This window comes from Thunnus albacares, chromosome 6 (assembly GCF_914725855.1).
Source record: "Thunnus albacares chromosome 6, fThuAlb1.1, whole genome shotgun sequence".
NCBI lineage: Eukaryota > Metazoa > Chordata > Actinopteri > Scombriformes > Scombridae > Thunnus > Thunnus albacares.
In genome coordinates this window covers 26,353,583-26,378,273 of record NC_058111.1, presented here as the reverse complement: position 1 = coordinate 26,378,273, position 24,691 = coordinate 26,353,583, and the positions used below count along the sequence as shown (strand labels likewise).

Sequence of the window (24,691 nt, the reverse complement as noted above, 5' to 3'; positions counted from 1 at the left end):
CCTGCTGTTGAAGAAAGGACGACAGGTCATCAAAGTCATTAGGATTCATAATCTGGGCAACATAGATGTCTGTACAAAGGTTTTCACCAATCCATCCAATAGTTGTTGATATCTTTCAGTCCCAACAAAAGTGGTGGACCGAACCACCGACCAACAGACAGAAAGAGGGCGATTCTGCACTTGGTATGCATTACATTCATGTAGGCACTGGTCTAAAATAATAACATATAAACTTTGATAAACACAACAGAAAAGGAGATAGAAAGTTTGATGTTTAGTCTCAGACATGTCATTTTTCTTTTCAGCACACTTTCCTTCCTCTGCTCATTAAGCTGTCAGTTTGTGTCTTGGTTTTTCTGCTAATAAGGTTTGAGTGTCTCTGGGTGGCGCTCTTATTTGTCTGCCCAGCCATGGCAGCTGTAGGCGCTCATGCTAACTACCCATTTCCTCTGCAGGGAACATAAAATGAATCATCAACTTTGTGTGATAGAGGTTTTTACCAGACCTACTTGACAGCTGTTTTTTAAAACAGTGAATGTAAAAAACTTCATGAATCACTCTTGTAACGTATCAGCAACAGAGCGGCAAAACAAGACGGTGGAGGATTATTACTTTAAGATAAGTTTACTGCAGCGTGTTTTCTTTTCCTCTCTGGCAAGGTAACAAAAGTGAGTTATTACTCCAACACTGTACTGAGCCAGTGAAATTAACGTGGTCACACACACACCCAGACAAACATATGTCCACATACAGGAGTGTATATCATGTTAAGTAGCATGGGAAGCATTGAGTTCAGTTCAGTGTTGGACAGTGTACACAACTAGAATTGGCTGAAATTGATAGTGAAGCTTAAATTAGGGCACGAAAGAGAAATGAGCGAAGTACGCTCCACCCAAATGCTGGTCCCTACTAAACGATGATACAATGAGAAAACATTTAGATTGTTATAGGTACAGTACACAAGTAAATACAAGTCAATGCAGTATACTCAGCTGTGTACCATTTAATTTACACTTACATGAATGGAGGATTTCTAAGAGATCTACATGTAGATGCAGTGAAAGCGGTGGAGTGAGTAACTTATGCTGTATTATAATATGAAATGTTCCATTATGATATTGCAAGTGATATTTAATGCCAGTGGATTTCTGTTCAATTTTCAAAGTTCCTAATGAGAGAAAACATAGTCACTGACAGTTTTGTCTACTGGCCTTTGGAAGAAAGCCTGAGAGCCTGAAAGGTCTTAAATTTCATCAAGGATAATGTTTCGCTTATGGCTGTGCTGTTATTAGGGGCCTGACTTTGCCTTTTTCCAATATTGAGCTCCAATAGCACCCCAGACATCTGAGGAGGGGGATATCTCTTCCGATGTCCTCTCTTGAGGTAGGCTATTGTTGTTAGAGAGCAGCGTTATGGACGGCTGGGAAAAAAAAAAAATTAGATACATGGAATAACATACATGAATGAGAAACACATGATAAAAGAATGAAAAGGGGTAACACTGAGTTTAGACTTTTAGAGAAATTAATACAAACAAGATGCAATATGACTAAAAAGGCCATTTGGTCATGCAGTTAGAATGTATATCTTTTGCCATAGCTACGTTTCTCTCTACAGCAATTTCCTCACCACCTAACACAAGCTCTCCTTTGTTTTTTCCTTCCTTGTAGCTACCTCAAGGCTTTTCTGTGAAGTATTATTTCTCTTAAAACCTTGTCAATGGCAGCCCTTAACCAGACCTGTGGTGTACAAGTGCACACATACACACTGTTGTAGAGGAGGGTTCAAGTGTCAGTCAAGTGTGCATGATACATGCATGATGTTGTTCGGTGGAAAAGATGTCACATAAGCGTTATGACCAACTAACAAGAGCGCATGTGACAGCGTGAAGACTACTACCTGACGAGCACATTGACATGTCACACCATCCCACATTACCATAGTGTTGTAATTACTGTCTGACTGTGACGTGTGCCTATGGATGTGTGAGCATGTGTTTAAAATGCAACAGATCATGTTATCACTTCTAATGTCTTACAAGGCCGTATCATCTTAGGTCATGTAAGTAAATAAAGCAACATATTCAGATGAACTGAATTTAAATTTATTGTAAGTCAGAGGTAATTCAACAAAATCATTTCAACAAAACCTATGACAAAAAATATATTCCTTCACAACTTTTTTGACAAAAACTAAATAACATGTAACCTTTGAATATGAAAACTATGATGAATTGTATTACATTTTTGTAATCTCACTGCAGAGCAAGGAAACATGTGTGTGAGCCATCACAGTCTAGTATAAACGGAAACACTGCCTTTTCTGCTAACCTTGCAATAGACCAGAATAAAACTTGTAACCACAGTAACCGTGCACACTAAAGATGGTGACAGCTGTCAGAACATCTACATTATATAATAATTGAAACTGCATGAACAAGAATGATGATTGAGGAACTAAACTGGCATGTTTAGTTTTTGTTCACTAAAACTAGATTTAAATTAACAATTACTTAAATGACTAAAATGTGTCTAAAAATAATACATATTTTCATCAAAAGACTAAGACTAAAACACTCAGGAGCCTAAATTACCACAAAGTATTTGTGCTTCAAGATTGTGCTATCACCCTCCCCAAAGTCAGAGTGAAACTAGTTTTTGCAACATTCAGATGGAGAGTTGACATTAAGATTATGCCGTAGTTTTTTCCACCATGAAAAACACAGGAACCCACAGCAACCGACTTGAATTCAAGCTAATTAAAGACTCGTTCCTTCTTTGTGAAGGAGAAAATACAAACCATCACCTTTCAAGTCTCCATGGTGAGAGTGTTTAACACTCTAAGTACAGATTTTGGATGCCAATTGAACTTCACATTACACAGATTAAGCACTAAAGCAAGCTTGGTCTTACAAATGTAGCACTAACTGACCAAAAGTAGGCACCATGTTCACATACGACATCAGAAGGCAACACATCCAGATAGCGTTCAGATTTGATTCTAACACAAAACTTTGTCTCCTACACACATGAAACATTCCCAAAATCTCTCAACCCCTGTGGAGAGAATAACTTCTATTTACCAGGGAATGAAGCAACAGAGAGCACTACTGCATTGCAGCATTTGTTAAGAGCGATCATTTCTACATCACTTTTATCCCTTTAATAAACTGATGGATTTCTAGAGACCTGCGTGTCGCTTGCCTCCCTGTGACAGGCAGCAGACTGGCACTGAAATATGGCATTAATAATGAGCTGGAGCCAAGTCTCACCCTGGATGCATGCTGAACCCAAATAATTAACAGTATTCAGACATCTCACTCATGCGTCTGCTTGTGTCTGTTTCTCATTTCCACTCTGCCCATAATTAACGGCATTTTGCTTGTTTGCTCATCTCATCAGCCTCCTCCTCTGCTCTCTGTGTCTTATCCTCCTCAGTTCTGTTGGCTCTTCTCTCCACGTCTCTCTGGACAATGCTAATACTGTGGCACAATTTCAGGGCACACAGGATAAACCTGCTAACAGCCTCAAGTGCACTGCAGTGCACTCTCTCGTCTAGCGTTACTGAGGGTTGCCGTTTTATATTGTCTTGTGATTCTGTGTCGTCTTCTGCGTCAAATAAGCTTTATTGGCATGGATGTTACAGTTACATTATTGCCAAAGCTAAATTACATATTACTGAATAATTATGTTTTACACAAGAAGACAAAATAGTTCTGTTCTCTGTCGTATGATGCATCTCACTGTCTCATCCTTTTACCTAATATAAATCCCTCTTTACACTTTCCATCACTGCTATTACCGTTATTCTACACACAACAATGCATGAGAGATGCTGTAGTGTCTGTTTGTTTGTGACTTATACATGTAGCCCACAGAGCTGCTGGGGGCCTTGCTGAGTCGGCCAAACAAGACACCGTGTGTTTGTCAAGAGGCGACAGATGGAGAAGGAGGAGAGGAGAGGGAGAGAATGTGTGACGGTCAACACACATGCACACACACACATAAATGGCCAAACCTTAAATGGTGAGATTGGGTGGCAGATAGAATATGAGCTCATTAAAACTCAGCTGTTGTTTCACACTGTACCAAACCTAAAGAGAAATCTGTGCTTCATATGGCCGAGAATCCGGGAACACACTGGCTCAGTCCTGAATCATCAGGCCGGTCAAAAATGAAGCAAAAACTGAACCGAGCTGCATCAAAGTGGCAGTCCCAGCTGTTTTCATGGTGAGTTTTATGCTGCCAGCATCTTTATCGTGAAGAGGGCATTGAGGTCATCCTTAGACTTTTCTACGGAGTTATTTCATTGCTGGCATTATGACACATTAAAGCAGGGAAAGCAAAAGTGTAATCAATGACATTTATAATGACTACTGAGCCGCTTTATTAAACTGAGCCATCTCTACTGACATTTGTCACACCTGCGCTTTTCTGGCTATGTCAAGTTAAAATGTCTGCTGTGGTCTATTAATTAAAAGATAGGTTCACATTTTTTCAAGTCTGTCTTGAAAGAGTAGTCAGCTGCCCATATGAACCTTGAAACAGGTTTTGTTCACTGTAACCATTAATCCTGTTCATACTGACCATTAAAAGATCCCTTCTTAGTGATTTTACAATGTAAGTGATAGTGGACACATCCATCCTATTCTGCAGCTCGACAGGGACACACAAAGATGGAATACTGCACTAAAATACACTTGATTTGACTAATTTGGATGATTGAGGTCTTATTTAAGCTTCAGATAAACATTTGAATACATTTCTGCACAAAAGGAGGACTTTGGATTTTGTCCCCCATCACTTACATTGAAGGAGCTTCATGAAGGGACTCTTTTAATGGTCAGTAGCTTGTGTATAGTACATTGGACACTGCTTCTGCAACTGTCAATGTTCTCTGTACTTGTCCCTTACAAATAAACTAATAAATAATAATAATAACAAGACCAATGATTTACAGCAATAAAATCATTTTTCAATGTTCAGATGTGGACCTGACTACTGTTTTAAGATAGACTTGAAAAATTGTGAACCAACCCATCCTTATGGTTTATATTTCTCTTTTCTTTGTCTCATCTACCCTTTTAGCTGTTGTTGCTTGTCCTGACATGTACCCTGTGTGTTTTTTTGTTTTTTTATCTTACTTGTTTTTTTTAATCACTGCTGCTGCTGAAAAAATAACACACATCAGCCACCTGGTGTTTCAAGCAATAACTGTAAAAGCTTTAATCAACAAAATACATTACGATTGATCCCAGCAGTCATATTTCTATGGGAAACAGAGTGTAGCTAAAGTAATTTATACGAAATGACTGTTATTACTTTAATTTGAGCTTGAATGGCTCAAGTGTTGTGACTCATTAATATTGCAGAACTTGTATTGGATGGGTTGGCTCTTGTTTGTATTAAAGCAGCAACTTGGCTCACTATTTTCTTCTCCAACTGAGCATTTATGAGCACAGGAAATATTTTGACTTGAGTGATATTTAGGGGGCAAATATTCTCAGAGACGAGTGCGGTGGCGTATGAACGGTGTTTGTCACGGTCATCGCAGAGAGGACAGAGACAGATCGTCTGCACGACTGAACTTTCTCAGAGACTGTTTGATGACAGTGAGTTCAAGTGTTCACCTGGAGCACTGATGGCCTTGAGTGATAATGGCAGTAAACACAGAAATATACACACAATGCTGAGCTGCAATAGGGGTAACACACACACACACACTCACAGCACGACAGCCCAGATAGCTATTACGAACTGCTCTCTTGCCCCTAGAGCGTCCAAAGTGGTGTCTGATGGATGATCCATCAGCGGGACTATTGGTGTCTGGTCTCCAGACAGGCTGTGACACAGACAACCCAGACAGTTGTGTGCGACACCATGACTGGATACAGTCAGCATCAGGGAGAAAACACAGAAGTCATGCAAATTCCCAATTAATCCCCAAGTGATGACGGTGAGATGAAATGGAACAAAGTCAACGTGTGAGCTTTAAATTAAAAATAGGTGAATGATCGTCGTGTTAGAAAACCTCCCATCAAGACCGCCTTATGTTACTTTATTAGTTTACATAAAGGAAATTGTAAAAGTTCTTTTTTTGTCTGAGAAAAACAAAAAGAAAAAAAAATCAATGCCCAATTAACCCTGAACCACAAACCTCATCAAGCAGTCACCCATCTCTTCTTGGAAAATCACTGATTTGACATAAGTGAATCAGAAACAGCTGTGTAGTAAAACACTAGCCTGCACCTGTCTAGTCATATAAAAATCTGATACTGAGGAAATGGAGTTAAGTAAGGAAGGAGGGAGACGATGTGTTCCCATCCATCCTTCTATCCATCTGTTTTCTAGACCACTTATGTTATCCTGTTCAGGGTCTCTTGGAGGCTGGAGCCTATCCCAGCATGCATCTGGGGAGAAGCAGAGTACACCCTTCACAGGATGCCAGTCTGTCACAGGGCTGGAGAGGATGTCTCTTTCAAATTACTAGAAAACTGTCAGCATGAGATGCATGACTGCAGGTCTTTCCAGCTCATTGAGTATATGGCAAAAAAAATGGTTGACTCCTGTATCAGCAGCAGGTAAAAAGCACGTAAACATATTGATAAGTCTAAAGAAATCAAAAGAGACTTGGATGTAAACTGAAACAGTTCATTCATAAAGAACAAGAAAATCAAATCTGGACCAAACCTAAAAATAATGTGAGAAAAGAAAGTGCGACTGAGCGAGGAAATGAGAGACACACAGCAAACAGTCGAGGGAATGAGTGGGAGATGGAGAGAAAATGCAAGTGAGAGATCAGAGGCAAGAGTTGGAGGAGAGAAAATGAGACGTGAGTGATGCGGGGCGATGATGAATAGGAGATACAGTATATCTGCTCCTTTTGTGTGTGCTGATTGCAGTGTCAAATCACTGACAGTCCTTTGTTAATCACCAAGCACACTAGCCTTGACTGGCCCTCTGCTCACTGCTGTCATTTCACCACAGAAATGTCATCAGACAATTATTTTCACACACTCCGGGCTATTTGCCGCATTATTGTTTATCTCTGCTTGTCATGCGTCGTCAAAAAGGGTTTTGGGCGATATTTTGTCTCTCTTTCACATACTCACACAGGAATAAATGGTCCTGCAAAAATATGTCTGCCCTGGTTTTGTCATTTTTGTCTGAAATCACTGTAAATGGATTTCTGACAGGTTGAAATATAAAAACATAAGCTCCTAGAAATGTTTTTTTTCTGATGTCACAACAGGAAAAAGTATACTTAATGCGTGCATGTGTGCAGAAACATGCACACAGAAGTCCACCTCTTGCTTTTAATTACTCTCTCCTCATTTCCGTTCAGGTCTTTTGTGCTTTATATGAGTCCATGTTCCTCCCTCTCTCTCATCCCTTTGTTGTCTACCTCCTTCCTGTGGAGCCACGATGTCATGTGTTACATCAGAGAGGTAAATCAATTTCCTGCTTTCTCAGTTTGCTTGGTTGACTAGGGGGTCAACTGACAGCTGGTTGAACCTCAGACATACACGCACACACACACGCACACACACACACACACACACACACACACACACACACACACACACACACACACACACACACACATTTAGAATTTGAGTGGGCTTTAGGAAGAAAAGACGGAAGTCACCACCAATGCAGATACACATTATAGTAACATACAGTCTGTAGTGTTGCCCATCACTTATTCTCCACTTAGCTCTGTGTTACTATAACACCAAAAGCAATTGTCCAATAATAGCTTAGCAAACCTTATAGGCATGCTTTGGATTTCTGCACATCAAAGCAATGTGCAGGGGACTGTAGTAACATACTCTGCATCTAAAGAGCACAAGAGTAAAAATGTCAGAAATGGATTAAACAGTTTACTATTCTGCTCATGTTTGGCTAACTACAGTAGTAACCCAGCATTACTTCCAAGGCCAAGGAGCATTTCATTAGCTGACTATATTAGTTTTTCAGGTTATGTTTATCCACTGTCTGGAAGCTGGCCCTGAATGTGTTCACACTACGAGCGGCAAAGCTACAAAACAGCCAAGCATGGCTAGCTACATTGTTGCCGAGTCGCTGTTGAAGGTTAGCTAAAGCACTCGTTGATGTGGTTATGTCGACATGGGCTTGTGTACCATATTTATTTATGATTATCTTAAATAGCTAATAAACATGATTTAGTATTAAATAACACACTACCACAGCTAGCCAATGGCAGAACGTAACAGGAATTACGGGGAGATATAAGGAGAGTGGAAATGGTGAAACAAAAACATATGATTGGTTGATGCTTCACCGTGTCATTGGAGCACTGAAAAAAGGTGAGACCAGCTCAGCTTTGATTTGTCACACAGCAACAAGTGTAGGGCGTCGGTTTGTAGCCGGCTTCCATGAAATATGACTTGTAGTTTGTTGCTTTGTCACCAGTAGTCTGAACACACAGTCAGAGTTTAGAGTAACATTAGCAGTTCTGTCCTCTACATCGAACCCAGTCAAATGCGTTACCCAGAATAACGTTAATTTTTCTGAACACATAGTCTTCATCCTAAAAACATTTTTTCTTTTAACATTAAAACTGAAAAGTGCTATATTGTAAACAAATATTTAAGCTACAGTAAGCAGCCAAACAGAGATATGTTAGAACAAAATAAAAGTCTAATCTTCCTTAGGACTAGCTATTACTACACTGCAATACAAAGACAATAATGTTTCTTTAATTCAGTGTCTTCTACGTGGATCATCAACTGGTGAGGATACTGAGTTTTTGCAGGTTAACTTTAGCCTCAATCTTTTAGCACAACATCATGTATGTAACCATCAAGCACATTTGAGACCCTTTTACAGAGTCATGAAGTTAGCGTTAATTAGCTAGCTAGCTACAGCTTATAAATCTGTTCAACTGCTGATGTTATAGCTGGCATAATTGTTGCATAGAGTTGAGAAGCTGCTCATCTCTACCTCTGTCATGAATAAAGAGTGAATTGTAGTAACTAAGGGGGTAGGGGCTTTGCAAACAGTCAATTACGAACAGTCCTTTTTTTCTATCAATCATTTCACATAAACAGCTGTCACTTTGGCAATATGGCACATATCTCACTTTAGATTTCCATCTTCTGTAGCATATAATTAAATTTTGTAGTGACCAGGGGTAAATTGCCATGATCTATCAACACAAGCCATTACCATTTTAGCTGTTAGCAACAATGTGCAGGCCAAACAGGCATGTACAAGCTGAAGCTGCATCTGCAGGTTGCTCATATGGAGATGAATTATTCCTTTGAAAGAAAATTGGGTTTGAGCTGAGCTCTACTGGAGCGAGACCTCGTTCCCTGCCTCTGATGTATGTACCAAATGGACACACTGAGAGGGAAAGTGCGTGTGTGTTTATGTGTGCATGGATATAAAAAACAGGGCTGAACAGGAGACAAATGTAGCTTTAATATAGATTGTTTTTCCCTTAAGTCCACTTATGACAGTGAATAAGAGCAAGGCATTGCTCCAAGACAGAGACACAGACTAAAAGACAGATGGAGGGTGAAAGAAAAATAATAGATAGTTTGATAGAAATCTATAAAATGGCTCCTGAATCAAAGGATGGACAAGGACATCAATGACGAAGCGCTCCACCATCTGTCAACAGCTTTTACATGGATGGTTGAGAGTGAACTTACAGGGTCACAGAGAAGGTAATGGCTGTGTGTCTCTCTCTGTCTCACAAACACACTTTTATCCACAGAAGTCAAACTTTACAATAGCAAAAAAAAAGGGGATTTTCTTTTATAACCTCCCGTTCCTCCCTCTTTGTCCTCTTTTCTCTGCCCTCTTTCTCTGCCTCTCGGCTCATTTTTCCCAAGAGAGACAGCATCTCCTTTTCTATTCCTCCGTGCCTTACCCCCCACATCCCCACCCCCTTCCCTTCTTCTTATTTTTCTCTCCTATCTTGACTCTCTCCTCTCTTTTCACATGTTAAGAGCTTCGCTGCTGCGTGGGGTGGACAAGGAGGGTAGCAACACCAAAGAGGAAGTAAGAAAGGTCTGACTTTCTCCTCTCTGCCCGTCCAATCTAAGCACAGGATCTGTCTCCCCTGGTCTATTATTGTCTCCTTGCTTTCCTCTATCACCCTTGATCCCCCTTTCTCTCCTCTGGACCACACAGAGGCTCTCATCATCCCTTCACTCTTCTCTTTCTCATTTTCTACCCTCTCAACAGCATCATCCTCTGTTCTTTCAGATGCTAAGGCGACAGGCTGTTATTTGCTGCCAGCTTATGTCAAGTGTTTGTGTACAAAACAGTAACAGCAGCAATCGCAGAGAATAACTTACAGCATCCTCTCACTTGGTTTCCAACGGCAACACTGCCAGGCCTAGTTAGTTTTGGCTGAGACTACCAGAGGCACAAAACACACCAACAAGCAGTTTTTTTTTTACTGTATCAAGTAATAGTAATAGTATCAAGAAAGTAATTGATTATTAATGTCCTATATTACTAATATCATCACAATCAACTGTGATGATATTACAGCTATTAATAAGAAAAGACATGTAACTTTTGTTACCAACCGCCCTCTAAATGTCAGATATATGTGTATAGATGTATTATTTCCCAATTTGTCATCATCATAAATAGTCATCACCTTCTCAGGTAGTTTGAAAAATTGCAGAAAAGTTCACTTTCTCTTGCTGGAAGGTTTCTCATAACACTGAATACTAAATCCAAACTTTGATTTTATTTGAGTTCCCTGTTTTTAATTATTTTTTAAGGATGGGGGCACTTATCTTTGATGAAATATGCACTCATATTTTTTGAGTAGTTAAATATAACTAATATATTGAGCAGCATAGGCTCTCTGCGAGCAGTGTAACAAACAACCCCGTGATAGGTGAAACAATAACACGACTTTTAACCCCTTTACTGTGATGAATAATGAAGCTTTGAATAAAAAATCCAGCACTGACATGTTGCATGTGGCATTATCAGTTTTGCAGAATCAATCTCTGTATATCTTTATCCTCAGAGAGAGTCAGTGAGGGTGGTAGAGATGAAGAAACCCACAGAACAAGGACAGGTACATCCTCTGATCCTCTCACCTCCTACGTCTCCCGTGGATATGGATGTGCATGTGGGCGGGCGTGCGTGCCACTGTGCATGTGTGTGTGCAGAAGGGAACAAGTGAGTGCTGTTTACATGTTCTCCACACAGCCCGCCGCTCAGGGAGCCCTCTGCCTCTAAATAGGTGAGGGTCTGTTTTATGGGCCCTTAACAGCCGGCACTCAGACCAGATGGTGCGATTATCAGCTACTCTGTGCGTCTGAGTGTGTGAGTGTGTGTGTGTAGCATCAGGGAGACGGCAAGAAGTAAATATTTGTCAAAAGCAAAGAGGCAGCTGGTTGTCTGGGGGACTTTGGAGTAACAAGACTCTCGCTTAAGAAACAGAGCACACACACACAACGATAATAGCGCCGATACGTATTTTAGAGAGAGAGAGAAAAGAAAGAGAGGAGACATGTTTTCTGTGTGTCAGTAGTTAATAAGGTTATGAGACATCTCCAATGGTCAACAGAGACATTCAACCCTCAGGCTAATTTTCATCTGTTGACTGCTGAACAGATTTTATGAGCCCAGAAAGGAAAATGAAAACTGAAGCCAAAAAAATTACATAAAAGAACATATGGCAGCAAATAAATGGAAGATTACATATATTTAAGATGCTGAGATCACATTAAAGGAACAGTTACACATTTTGAGAAACGTCTTTGTTTGGTTTCTTACATAGGGTTAGATAAAGTGATAGCATCCGTTTCAGATTTGTGTTTAGCCTCATAGCTGAAAGTCTAAAAGCAGGGGGACACCACTAACCGTAACAATGAATCAGTTAGTCGATCAGTCAATTGACAGAAAATGAACTATTTTGATAATCAAATCATTGTTTTAATAATTGTTCAAGCAAAAAGCCAAACATTGTGTGGTTCCAGCTTAGATGTTCACTGTCATATATGCAATTTTATCACTAGAAATCAAGAAAATAATTAATCAATAATGAAATTAAGCCTTAGTTGTAGCCCTACAGCTAGTCTAGCCACACTAGAGGTAAAACAATACTGCTTCCAATAACCTTAAAATGTGTGTTACATTTAAGGTCAGATATTGCTATAAGCAATATATTTATATTAACTATGGATCAAATGACTGTATGTGTTTCTTAGTTGTAGCTGGTGAACATAGTGGAATATTTAGCTACTAAAAGAGCAGATACTGTATTTTCCTCAGGAGCTGTTGGAGAGCACAACAGAGCTGAGACACTTAAATCTTCAGATGGACAGAAACACGTGCTGATGCTGCTCCGTATCTGCTGGTTCTCTAAACAGGCAACTGCTTGCTAACAAGCTTGCCAGAACTTAAAAGCTGATTTGTCAATGTTGTGTTCCCACCTTGTTTCCGCTGGGCTCAAGTGCCAAAAAGAACAACAACAGCAACAGTAAATGCAGGTTTCATTTGTGTGTGACAGAAAAGGAGGCGGTGTGATTTCAGGGGCAGTTAGCATTGGAGCTATTTATTGACCAACAACAGGTGTCCACAGACACTGCTCAGAGCATGTCAGAGGAGCTGCCCTCATTGTTGCCAGGTTTGACAATTATTTGGTGGGTCACTAAAAAGACAAACCGGTAGTTTTTCTGTTTCGACGGAGCCTACTGTTTATCCTTGCATCTGTCTAAACACATTGTGCTCCCATTTCTTTACTGGGTACAAAGAGATGAGATTGACACCCTGTCATGTGACTTTGGATAAGACAAAAATGATGGAGTGCTCATTTAAGCAAAGGAAATTGGGAAACATTTTCCCACCTCTTTACCATTACTGTATTTTTTCTCATTTGCTATTGGAGTTATAGTCTCATTTTCCTCAATTTAACAACTAATATATGTAAAATATACTGCTCTGCTCTGATACACCTCAACAATTAAATCAGATTTAACCTTGTCCTGAGTAGAAGCTCCTGTCCCTGCTTGGGCATCAGCCAGCCAGATCATCCTTTAATGAAGCTGTTTCCCCTCTCCATAAACCTCTAGGCATCTTGTTAATTCCTTTTAATAAAAGCATGCAGGGGCATGAATGAAATCTTAAGTCCTCTACAGTCAGTGTAGAATTCTGGTTCATTACACGAGACACAACATACTGTAGCTGTCATGTTACCAGTCATCTTATGCTGTCCCCGATGTAACTCAGCCCCACATGTTCCTGTGGACAGACACACACACACACACACACACACACACACACACACACACACACACACACACACTATGAAGATCCATGGGGGGAAACGTACTGTGGTCGCTACGGGCAACCACTAGCATTGCGAGTCAGATTATCTTTCCATTGGTCATGTTTTGATGTACTGGCGAGGCAGTCTGGCTGCAAGGCAAGACAACTAGGGCCTATCGCCATGGTAATGAACCATACTGGACCATCCCTCAGGTGATCATCAGTTCTTGCTGCCATGGCAACAGCCTTGGCTCCCTATAGGCCGCTACATACAGTGAGGCTGAAACAACACGGTGCACTTGTCTTGCAGTGGTAACCTATAGACATAAGCCTGCTGGGTTTAAGGTGCTGTATGTCAGGTGACAATGAGATAGAGGATGGAGGATTGAAGACGTGTGGTTGTTTTATTACCCCTTTTTATGCATCATAAAATTACTTTTTAGTGATACAGACAGAATTAAAATAAAAACTTCTATTGTCCTTGTGTCACCTCAAGGGATTAACTTGTATCTCTTTTCTACTGGTTGAATTTTTGACCATTTTAAAACAGGAACATAAACTGGTTTCATGCAGAGCTCTTCCGCATATGAGCTTCAACAGGTAGACATGTTAACAGGTGGGACATGGATTGACACAGATTCAGCAAGCATGAAAATAGAGAAAGAGTTCCCCCTAGTGATCATGTTTCTTTAATTCAGCTGCCATCATTACAGTGGACTGATATTTTCCCTCAGAGCCGCTGTGACACAAACACATGCAGTCAGCTCCCTCTTGTGGTCACAGCAGAAACAGGTGGAAATGCGTGGACTGCACTATTCCACTCGAGGAATAAACCAGATTATTGTGCAAGAAAACAGAGCAATGAGTAACTCTATGACCAGAATTAATTCAGGCAAGGCTGATTTAGAGAACCATACATACATATTTACACATAAATACTTACAAAGCTGTAATCAGCTGTAATTTCAAAGATTACCTAAATTTCCATTTAAAAATAGATGCCACCAAAACATTTGTTTAAAGTGTTGTCAAACAATATAATATACTCTGAAGATTAACTTTGTTGTCGGACGTGTGAGAGTAGAGGAAGTACAACATCCTCCCCTAAGCCCTTGAGGAAGGGTGGAGTTTTACCACTTCCCACATCATATTGCTACAATTATCTCTGCAACCTCATCACCTCGGTTTCTCTACCTTTTTTCTCACACGCCCATGCACATTTGTCTCTGTCATGAGGGCACCGAGGCAAACAAAGTCACACGCAAGCTGGGTTGTTTTTAAAAAGTGAAGTGAAACTGTGGTGCAAGGAATGACTCAGTGCCACCACATAGTTTTGTTTTGTGTGTTGATGGTCACACTGAAGGCTGGTTTCAAAATTAACCTAAGCTGAACATCATATTCAACCTGAGCACTTGTCTATTAGATAGAAGCTGACTGAATTTCTGTCCTCCTTTCTCTCTGCTGCTGCCTGCAGGCTTGTATTAGGTTTGGTAACAGGCTGTAACTGTGTACACTACATCAACAATTGCTTCAAATAAGCAAAACACAATAAAGCTGCCAGCTCATTAAGGCTGCATACAGCCTCCCTGTGACTAATCATTGCTCCTTCTCCCTGTACTATAGAGCAAAGCCTTGAGCTTTAATAAGCCATCGCTTAAAGTAAATATGATACCAGCACACATTTAGTCTCATGTTTGTTTGGTGGTCACAACTCACCATCGTTGCCCGCAATATAGAGGGTGCACCAGGAGATAGTGTAAATGCCAGGCTCCAGAAATAGCAGCAGCCCATTTGCTCTTTTCCATGATGCTGGCAGACAGATAACATTTACACCTGGCCCCGAAAACTAGGCTAGACAACGATAAGAGGAGAGGTCGGGGACTTTTTTTTTTTTTTAAGAAGGCACCTCCTCTTACCACTCTCCTCTACTCCTTCTAAAAAGACCTCTTTCATCATATTTTTTAAACCCTATTTTCTCTTGAGCCCTTGTTCAATCTCAGCCTCTCTCCTGTCACTCATCCTGCCTGTCAGTCTCCACAACAAGTTATTTCAGGAGGATGATAACATCATTCATCCATTCTCTTATATATATATATATATATGAAAAAAGGGAATAAATGCAGACAGTGACACAGTTAAGACTCGATGTATAGCAGTAAAAAGGTACATTAAATGCTATATTACACTTCAAAACAGCACTATCCAGCAACATGTATCACATTATTCTTGAAAAGCAGAGCGGAGAAGGCCACGGGTGATGCTGCGCACAGTGTGTCTGAGCAGACGACGCTCTCAGATGTAAGCAGCTGTTCCGCCGAACCGAGCAGAGAATAGCTTAGTTGAAGAGAAGAGAGGAAGACAACAGAGAAGGGGCTGAGGAGGAGGACGGAAATAATGTATGACATGTATCAACGTCTAATTAGCAGCAGTTGGCTACGGTCTCGCTCGCACGCACAGAGACACACGCATGCATGCAGGGATGAAGAGGCAGGCTGACAGAAGGCTAGATTGAAAATCCAGCAGGTAAAACAATCTGTGGTTGAGTCTGAGAAACACAGTGAGTAATTTGTTGTGGTGCTTACATGACGTGAATCTACCTAAAGCCCTCTTACAAATGACACAAGACATAAAGACATGTGGAACGCTGGAAACCAGCAGCTATTGTAAGAAACACAGGGAACTAGATGTTGACAGAGAGGTGTAATAGTTTTCCTTATAGAGACATACTGATTAATCATTCAGACTGATGTCATTATACTGCTCACACAGAGTCAAGCAGTGATCAGGATCCGACCTGCATCAGAGGCTGTGATGAACGGTGCTGACTGAGAAGGTTTATGACACACTACTAATATTGAGACATCATATTAATGTCACAATACACTTCTCCATTCTATTCAATTTGACTTTACTGTAGTTCACTTTACTTCTTACTGTACGTTCTTACTTCACTGATACTCTCTCCTCTCTTCTCCTCTCTTCTGTCTGTCATGGCATATCACAATAAATATAACAATTTAGTTCCAATTCAGTTTATACACTGACCAAAAACTATGAAATCAGCCCCTTTTCATTTTTTTAGATCTCAGTTAGCTACTTTAATATTACTACTACTTCCTTGGGTCAACATAAATGTATTCATAATAATTCAAAGGAAATGGCACACAAAATATCTGACATTCATTCTCACAATAAGACTCAACAATACAAACACTGAGACAATAAGTCAAAACCTACCAAGAGCAAAAGACAGCTCTACAAAACATTATCACCTCTTAGAGAAATTAGATAATCAATAAATATAACGACATAATATCAAATAAAACAGGAAGGGTAGGTCTCTCAAGGGCTGCAACTAATGATTGTTTTCATTATCTATTAATCTTGTCGGTCACAGTTTCCTAAAGCCCAAGATGCAATCTAAAATGTCTTGTTTTGTCCCAACCAACAGTCCACAAAGACAAAGACATGTTTTCTTTCATGAAGGAATAAAGAAACCAGAAAATATTCACATTTAAGAAGCTGGAAGAGAATTTTAGCATTTCTTTCATCAAAATAGTTGGCCATTAATTTTCTGTTTGATCAACTAATCAATTAATCAACTAATTGTTGCAGCTCTAGATCTCTCCATCAACATCTTAGAGGAGCCAAATTATAGGTTTAGTATATGGCAGCTACTCAATTTCTTGCGTACATACAATCTTGTTATTAAATGTTATTAAATGTCAGTTAAGACACAATATGTCTTTAAACATGTTACAAGACTTCTTATAACATGTGTGGCTGCGACATCTTGCACTCCCAAACCTAATCATGTATCAATAACGATCAATTAAATGAGTTTACCTCAGACTCAAACAGCTTCGTAGTAATAAACTGATACACAGTAAATCCATTTCGGAGGATGCTTAGAGTTGATCAGTAAATATTGTGAAGAAAACATTTTGTCAGCAGATATCTTAAAATTTAAGAAGTAACTCATGATGCCAACACGTCCTTACATGATGTTCATCTCGGTTTGGAACTGATCTACAAATCAATCACAGGTTTAATGTAACAAAGTAGGAACTGATAAAAGAAAAATAAGATAAAAAAAATGTAGTGATGCACTGGCAAGTATGCAAAAAAATATACATAAGTCAGACAGCAGTTACTCACCACAGTTTGCGGGGCATCGTCACACAGTATTAGGAAACTGATCAGGTGCAACCTCTCCCCCGTCTCTGTGTTTCGTCCTCTCTATCTCCTCTATCCTCCACTCATAATATTCATTCACCCTCACCACTACTTCAAGACAAAACCCACAAACAAATGCATCTGTTTGCTCTCACACACACACACACACACAGGTTTGATTATGCAGTTATTAATGAGGTGTTGTGTGTACGGTGAAGGTGGAGAGATCTCTTTGTAGTAACCATGAGCAGAGGCGAGGCAGAGGAACACCGGGGACTAATGACAGAGGCGGGAGAGGGGGGAGAAAGTTGGAGATCAAGTGAGACACAGAGAGAGAGAGAGAGAGGGAGGGGAATAAAAAAAAGAACACCCCACTGTGAACTGAGCGCTGGCAGGACAGAAAAGGGAGTAGAGAATAAAATAAAATCCTCCCACCTGCTGCTCAGCAGCTGCAAACCTTGAAGTGAGCCATCCATCTGATGTTTTAGTTCCCTTGGCCTTCCACCTCCCTTTTTCACCTCTCCTCTCTTCCCCCCCCTGTGGCTTTCTTCTTCTCCTGTATATTCTTCCTTGCACATGTTTCATTGCAGGAGTTTAACAGGCCAACTTACAACAACTGAGTCAACAGAGTAAATGTAAAGTCATAAATTACAAGCTACCTGTTTATTAGGACTGCATCAGCTATGCAGCAAATAGGAGGTCTGAGTTAAACAAATGAAGTGTAAATGATGAATGGAAAGTGAAGACTGACTTGGAATATTAAAACGGAGTCATTTGTATTCTATTTTCAAGAGCATGAAGAAGCTCTAAATGGATTAATGTATATTAAAATGTTGATTAAAAACTTAACATTTAATTATGTTTGTATATAAAAACAACAATTAGAAGCCATACCCATCACCTATATAGTATAAACATATGATCATTATTTTTATATATATATAACTTTCTACCTTGAAGACTACCATCTCAATTATTCTTTCTCTCGACTCAATGAAGCAGGTTTCTGCACTTTTTTCTTACATCTAACACCCGGATCAAAGCACACACGCACACACACGCGCATGTGCACACACAAGTCGCTCCTATTCAGTTTGTGTGTCGAGCAGCAGCTCAAGAGGGAGTCACGACTCACTCATTCATATTCAGAGCCACTCCAGAGCAGACGGTCTAATGACACCTGGCTGAGAAGAGAGAGAGAGAGAGAGAAACATCGGACGTGTGTATGTCTGTTATTGTGTGAGAGAACACAGCAGATAACAGACGAGTGTCGGTATATTTGACATGATTCATGTTAACCTGATTTTTTTTTGCTTGCTTTATGCCTGAAACATAGCTGACTACAAACCTGCATGTTCAGTGTTTTATCATCGTGACCTTTGGAGCCCCATCCAGCATTTTAATCCTGTGTCTCAATCGCATATTCATGTACAAAATCATAAGAGTTTGACATTGACCAATGACTCAACAACTTCAGCCGCCATGTTTCTCTTTCTCATTAAAGATCCCCTCCAGACATGTTTTAAGACATATAAAAACACAGCAGCTTTGAAGAATAATCAATGTCTAACATGCTTTTCTCACAAAAAAACATGTTAAAATGAGATGAATGTAAACCTTTTACAGCCTCATCTGAAACTCTTGCCAAGCTATGTTTAGTCCTCTTATATAAATCCAAGACAATTAGTGCAAGAGTTAAAACAAGCTTGTAAATCACAGTGAGCTGCTACCAGCTCAGTGCTTAATTGATTCACTCAGAACAAAGCCCTGTTACCAATTATGTTTAATTATTCTGTAGCTATTGAAGCATCATTTTAGTTGTTGCGTAGTTTTAAGTCTACAGACAAATTTGAAACTGAGTAACAAAGAGTGACAGGCGACTGCTTCAAGTCACTGCTAAATGTCTTTAAATGCTGTCAATCCTTGAGGGAGTCCTTTAACAAAGTCAACAGTCCAGTGCAGTGTTTCAACAGGTGGCGCCATAATGGCAATTATGGACTGCCAGATGGATGCCAAAGGTAGCAGGTGTGAGACGTAGATTTAAAAGGTAAACTCAAAACAACAGATAGAGAGTCTTCTGGTGCAGAGTGCATGTGTGTATGTGTTTGGACAGAGTCGGGTTTGGGGTGTAGATACTGATAGAGTTCACATAATAGACACACACAAACACACACACATACACACACACACACACACACACTCAGAAACCCTTCACCTCTTATCACTACGGCAACCTCCATTAGCAGGGCTTGCCGTTGGTTTGTTTTAACAAAGAGAAGCTGCTCACACGTAATATATCAAAGAACATTACATGAAGCGAGTAGACAACTGTGCAAATGATATTCACATTTGCTCACTGCTCCAATCCAGAATTGATTTGACAAATGTCTGTTATGTATACCTCAAATGATTGTTACTCAATATGATTTGCACATCAAATTTAGCCTTCTCAAATTTCACAAATCAAAATCCAGATCTGTTTCTCCTGCTACAGCTATGAACTGTAAAGGAAACTCATAATTAGCTGTTGAACACTGTCAGTTCTTGTTTCCAAAATACAGACAGCTGATGAATCAAACATAGACAAAGCGAGTGGTGGAGTAAGACAAGGCGACACAGAGCAGTGGTACTGCGGTTATGACAGATCATGTGTTGGAAGCAAACACAACCAAACTAATCTGACCCCTGTTAAAAGCAACATATTGTAAACTATCCTGCAGCAATTGTGCATAAAATAATTATATAATCTAGTTCCCTGTGGGAAAATCTGTCATCTGCACTCATCCTTACTCATTTGGAGCCATATAGCAATGGCCACAGACCTACTTCTAATGCCTAACATGTATGTCTTTGACTGATAACCAGAAAAACAGAGGAAGTCCCTTGATGGGGTGTCAACTGACGAGCTTCTTGTTGTGATGGTGCTAACCACTGAGTCACTGTGACACCTTCTAATGGATCTCAATAAGATTCAACCTCATTAAAGATAGTAGATTGTTGTTGGAAATGATAAACCCTTATTTCTGCTGCCTTTAGGCTTGAAAAACAAACAAAGAAACAATATTTTCAGGAGAGACATCCAGGGAATCGTTTTGCTAAGAACACAAAACTGCTTTGTATTTATACATCAGCACACTTTCACACAATGCAAACACATTCTTAATTACATCTGACCATCTCCACTGGGGCAGTAAGGACGTGAGTGCCTTGCCCACGGGCTGGGAACAACGTGATTTTAACTGCATTCCTCACACAGCAGCACATGTGGGCAGGTACAGAGTAACCAAGAAAGAAATCAGTGGCCGAGATAGCATCAAAACTCTAAGATAAAGGTAATTTTCACTTGGACAGTCCGTTTTAAAAGCATTTTTTGGGTGCAATGTAAGCAGGAGAGTGTATTGATTTCTAGATGTCTGTGTTTGTGCACTGCTCAAGTAAAACGCCCGTAGCTCTACAGTGAATCGATTGTTGAGGTTTCAGTCGAGATGAATCAGTATGATGGAAAACGAGTGGAAATAGGGTCCATGTGGAAAACAGCTTTTAGGTTAATGTGGCCAAAGCCACAGTCTCAGACTTCATTTGTGAAATGATACGTTGCAGCGCTTCGAGCACATTTGCACAAATGATTGCCTGGTTTGACTTAACAAAGATTGGAATATTAACTTGATATTGAGATCAATGTGGTAAATTTAGAAACAGGAAGAAGCCCCTAACAAGGATTTGAAGAAGAACTTACCGGGATCTTAGTACAGCCAAGGTGGACTTGTCAATCCTGGAGGAGGAGGAAGAGGAGGAGAAGGAGGAGGAGAGGAAAAAGAGAGAGACAAAAATACAGAGAGAAATATTATTGATCACATCTCTGATACAAATATCTCAAAAGCAGCAACTAATTTCTTAGCTGTAAGTGTTCTTGGTTGACAGTAACGCGGACATGAACACCGGAAGACATGCAGAGGGTGAGGAGCGAGATATATTTATGGCTTCATCTCTGCATGGTATAATGGGTCCCCCGGGTGCTCTGGCATTTAAAAGAAATGTTCATTAAATGTGTGATTGCTTCTTCTCTCACTGGCATTCACTTTAATGTGGAAGGGAAATCTTCATTGATGTGGAGCTTTTACATACTATAAACTGTAACATATGTAATACAGTATGATGACTAACTATGTGCAGAGCATGAATCACACACCTGCATTATTTACAGGGTGTACATATAATGTATTTCTTATGTATTTTTAGCTTGGTGCAACCAAGTTAACCGGGTCATGACGGCCAAAAATAAATGTGCTAATTTTCATACATTATCTTGATTTCATACAAAGTATGACGCTCAGACGGTGCACAGTGCAGATGGGTGTCACTGTAAAGTCACTGGCAGCGAGCAGAGCACACTTCATGACAGATGATTTGATTTAACAAGGTTTCTTTACTACAAACTGCTCAGACCGGTTATGAGAGGCCAATGTTTATAAGGGCTTTATTCATGCTTCATTACATACTGTTCACACTTAAAACATGGAAAGTCAAAGCATTCAATGCCAACAACCTTTCAGTTCCATTGTTGTTTACTGTTTATGATAGTGGGAGTTCTGTGAGGCATTTGAAGCTTTTGATACACTATAGTACAAATATCTTGAGGGCTGAATTCATGGCTTATTTTTACCTCATTTGCAAGTGTGTGTACATGCATGTGTGTGTGTGTGCATGCTCAGTGCTTGTTTTCCAGCTCTCCAGGGGAAATGTTATGACATTAATTCTTTAATCCGATTAATTTGGAGATTGAACCGCGTGGAAGGGAGCCCAATCTATTTCATGCAAAGACACACACTTCAGAAACACATACAAGCACACAGTGCTCACTAGTTTTACGGCGCCAGAGCCCGGCCTCAGAGTTTTGAATATAATTTGAATGTTTTCCAGGGTTTTTGAATGATATCAACAACAATATGCATCACAGCGACGTCAACAGGGGCAAATAGCAAACAGCAGACGCACTGGGGTATCTGTAGGATTATTTAAAATGAATCTAAATAAACAGAACTACAGTTAAATACAACATTAAATTATTCTAACGTGGCAGTTCCCTGTGGGTACTTCACATTTCATTTGCTGCTCTGCCACAGTGACACCTTTCTGCATCAATGGTATCTCATCTTGCACCACAGTAAATGTTGGCCTCTTTCATTTTGTAATGGAGCTGTAGTGCTCTCACATGATTTATCTCCAGGCAGTTGAGAAGACATGCCACCCACCTAATGGTTGAATCATTCAACAGATCATACTACCATGTCTAAGCTTCATTCATACAAACAAAAATACAAACATGGACAAATATGGGGATGAAATTAGGCTACATTATGGGGAGAGAATCATTTCTCCAGATGGAACAAGATTTAATAATACATTTTAACACTTTCACTGCGTATGTACTATAGCATTACACGTATGTTCTATAGTCTTTCTTTGTAGTCTTTGTAGTTTGTTTTCTTTAATACTGTAATCTCGAGATCACAAGTTAATTATTTTGTTATCTTGAGAAAAAGAGCCTTGTTATCTCGAGATGACGAGATAATCAACCCGTAATCACGAGAAAACAAAAGGTTGTTTCCTCTTATTACTTATAATGTTTATCAGAGATCAGGAGTGCCATGCCAGCATGTATAGATGGCATTTTGACAACTGCAGCAATTAATTTAAGCTGAAAATGTCAGATCAATAAGTACCCATTATTATTAACAGCACCTTTATTAATGACATCTGTGTCACGGCCAAATGACAGGTTGATTAACTCTTGGTCATAATATGATGGGATGTTTCATGTAGGAGAAGTACCAAACAATATCTTTCAAGCATTCTCATTTTATTAGACTTAATGAGAGAAAGGCAAGTGGGGTGGAGAGAGGGAATAAGAGCCACCTTTAGGCTTCTTGTGCTTATCTAAATAGTTGAGCTGTCAGACATGGAGACAAGACAGGACTGAACAAATGAGAATGAGCTCCATTCGCCATAAATTTCATGAAAAATTTTTGTAGTTATCTGAGAAACTGGCCTTTTGTTTTCTTGAGATCACAAGATAAATTAACTCATGACCTCGAGGTAATGGCATTAAAAATAATTGTAAGCATGGCCGTTCTCGGCTTCTATACTGGTAGACCATTTTCAACAACATTTTGTCGTGTCAAAGCCTTTACAGTCTATGGTCAAAGCAGGAAAAGCACAGGTGTAGGGATATTAGTTTCAGTTAATTTTGCTTTCGACAGACACCCATTACACGATAACTGACCGGTTAATTTTTAAGAAAGGTTTTGATGTAGCTTTGGTTTGGTTGAGCTGTCCAGCAGTCGGTGGTCAGAGCTAGCTTGTCTGCCCTGGTTAATTTAACTCATCCTTCTTCTCCTTAAAGTGTTTTTCAATGTGTTTAGTCACAGTAGCTCTCTCTTGTCTCTTACCGTGAGTTTCAGCTCAATTTAGCTCTCTGTCCTGCTTATGATTATATATCTGGATACCATGAATTAAAAAAAAAGAAAATTCAAAGCTATCTGGCTGGAAGTTGACGGGATGTCTTGCACTGGATCAAGTGTTGGACATAAGGACAAATAGACCAGCCAACATCTCTATCCCCAAACAGCTTGTGTGAAAACAACATGCTATGGTTTAGGGTGTTTTTATTTAAGATTATTGTTAAGAAATGGGATGGAAACTGACCCAGTCCCACTACTGTCTGATCTCTGACACTTAGAAAATCAGTTAAATCCTACCATTTATGATTAAAAGGTAATCCACTAGAGCCATTCATGCCTTTACCCTTGTTGATATCTTGATTAATTTCCCAGCAGAACTGAAATACTGCATATTAAGTATTTTAATCTGCAACTTCACTTGTATCAGGACTTTTATAAAATGACACTATGATTCTTGATAATTCTTGGAAAGTGTAAAGAATATTTTATTATAGAATAATAAGCATAATCAGTGATTTTCTGCTGTGAGACAGTTTATCCCATTATCATCATCATGTTGCTGAGCTGAGCTGTTAAGAAGCCGCCTATTTCTCTAAAAAATATCTGATTGTTTTTGTTTTCATCAGTGTAATACCCAATAGTCGCTAATTAACTCTATTACATGTAATGTGCTACACCTCATCTGTCTGTCTCAGGTTATTTCAGCCTGTCTGGCAGGATGCGTTGCCTCAGCTCAGCCGGGAAGGTTAAGTGCTTCAGTGTCAGAACGACAACCAGCAGGGG

General features: G+C 39.7%; 1 protein-coding gene across 3 annotated transcripts in view; it reads right to left on the bottom strand.

Moving 5' to 3' along the window:
* The window catches only part of LOC122983699 (rap1 GTPase-activating protein 2-like), an 81,132-nt gene that overhangs the window by 42,574 nt on the left and 13,867 nt on the right, over window positions 1–24,691 (bottom strand). For all 3 annotated transcript variants that reach the window (XM_044353696.1, XM_044353701.1, XM_044353695.1), the window contains exon 2: window positions 21,184–21,219. In XM_044353696.1, the coding sequence (XP_044209631.1) occupies window positions 21,184–21,219 (36 nt within the window). The remainder of the gene's footprint in view (window positions 1–21,183; window positions 21,220–24,691) is intronic.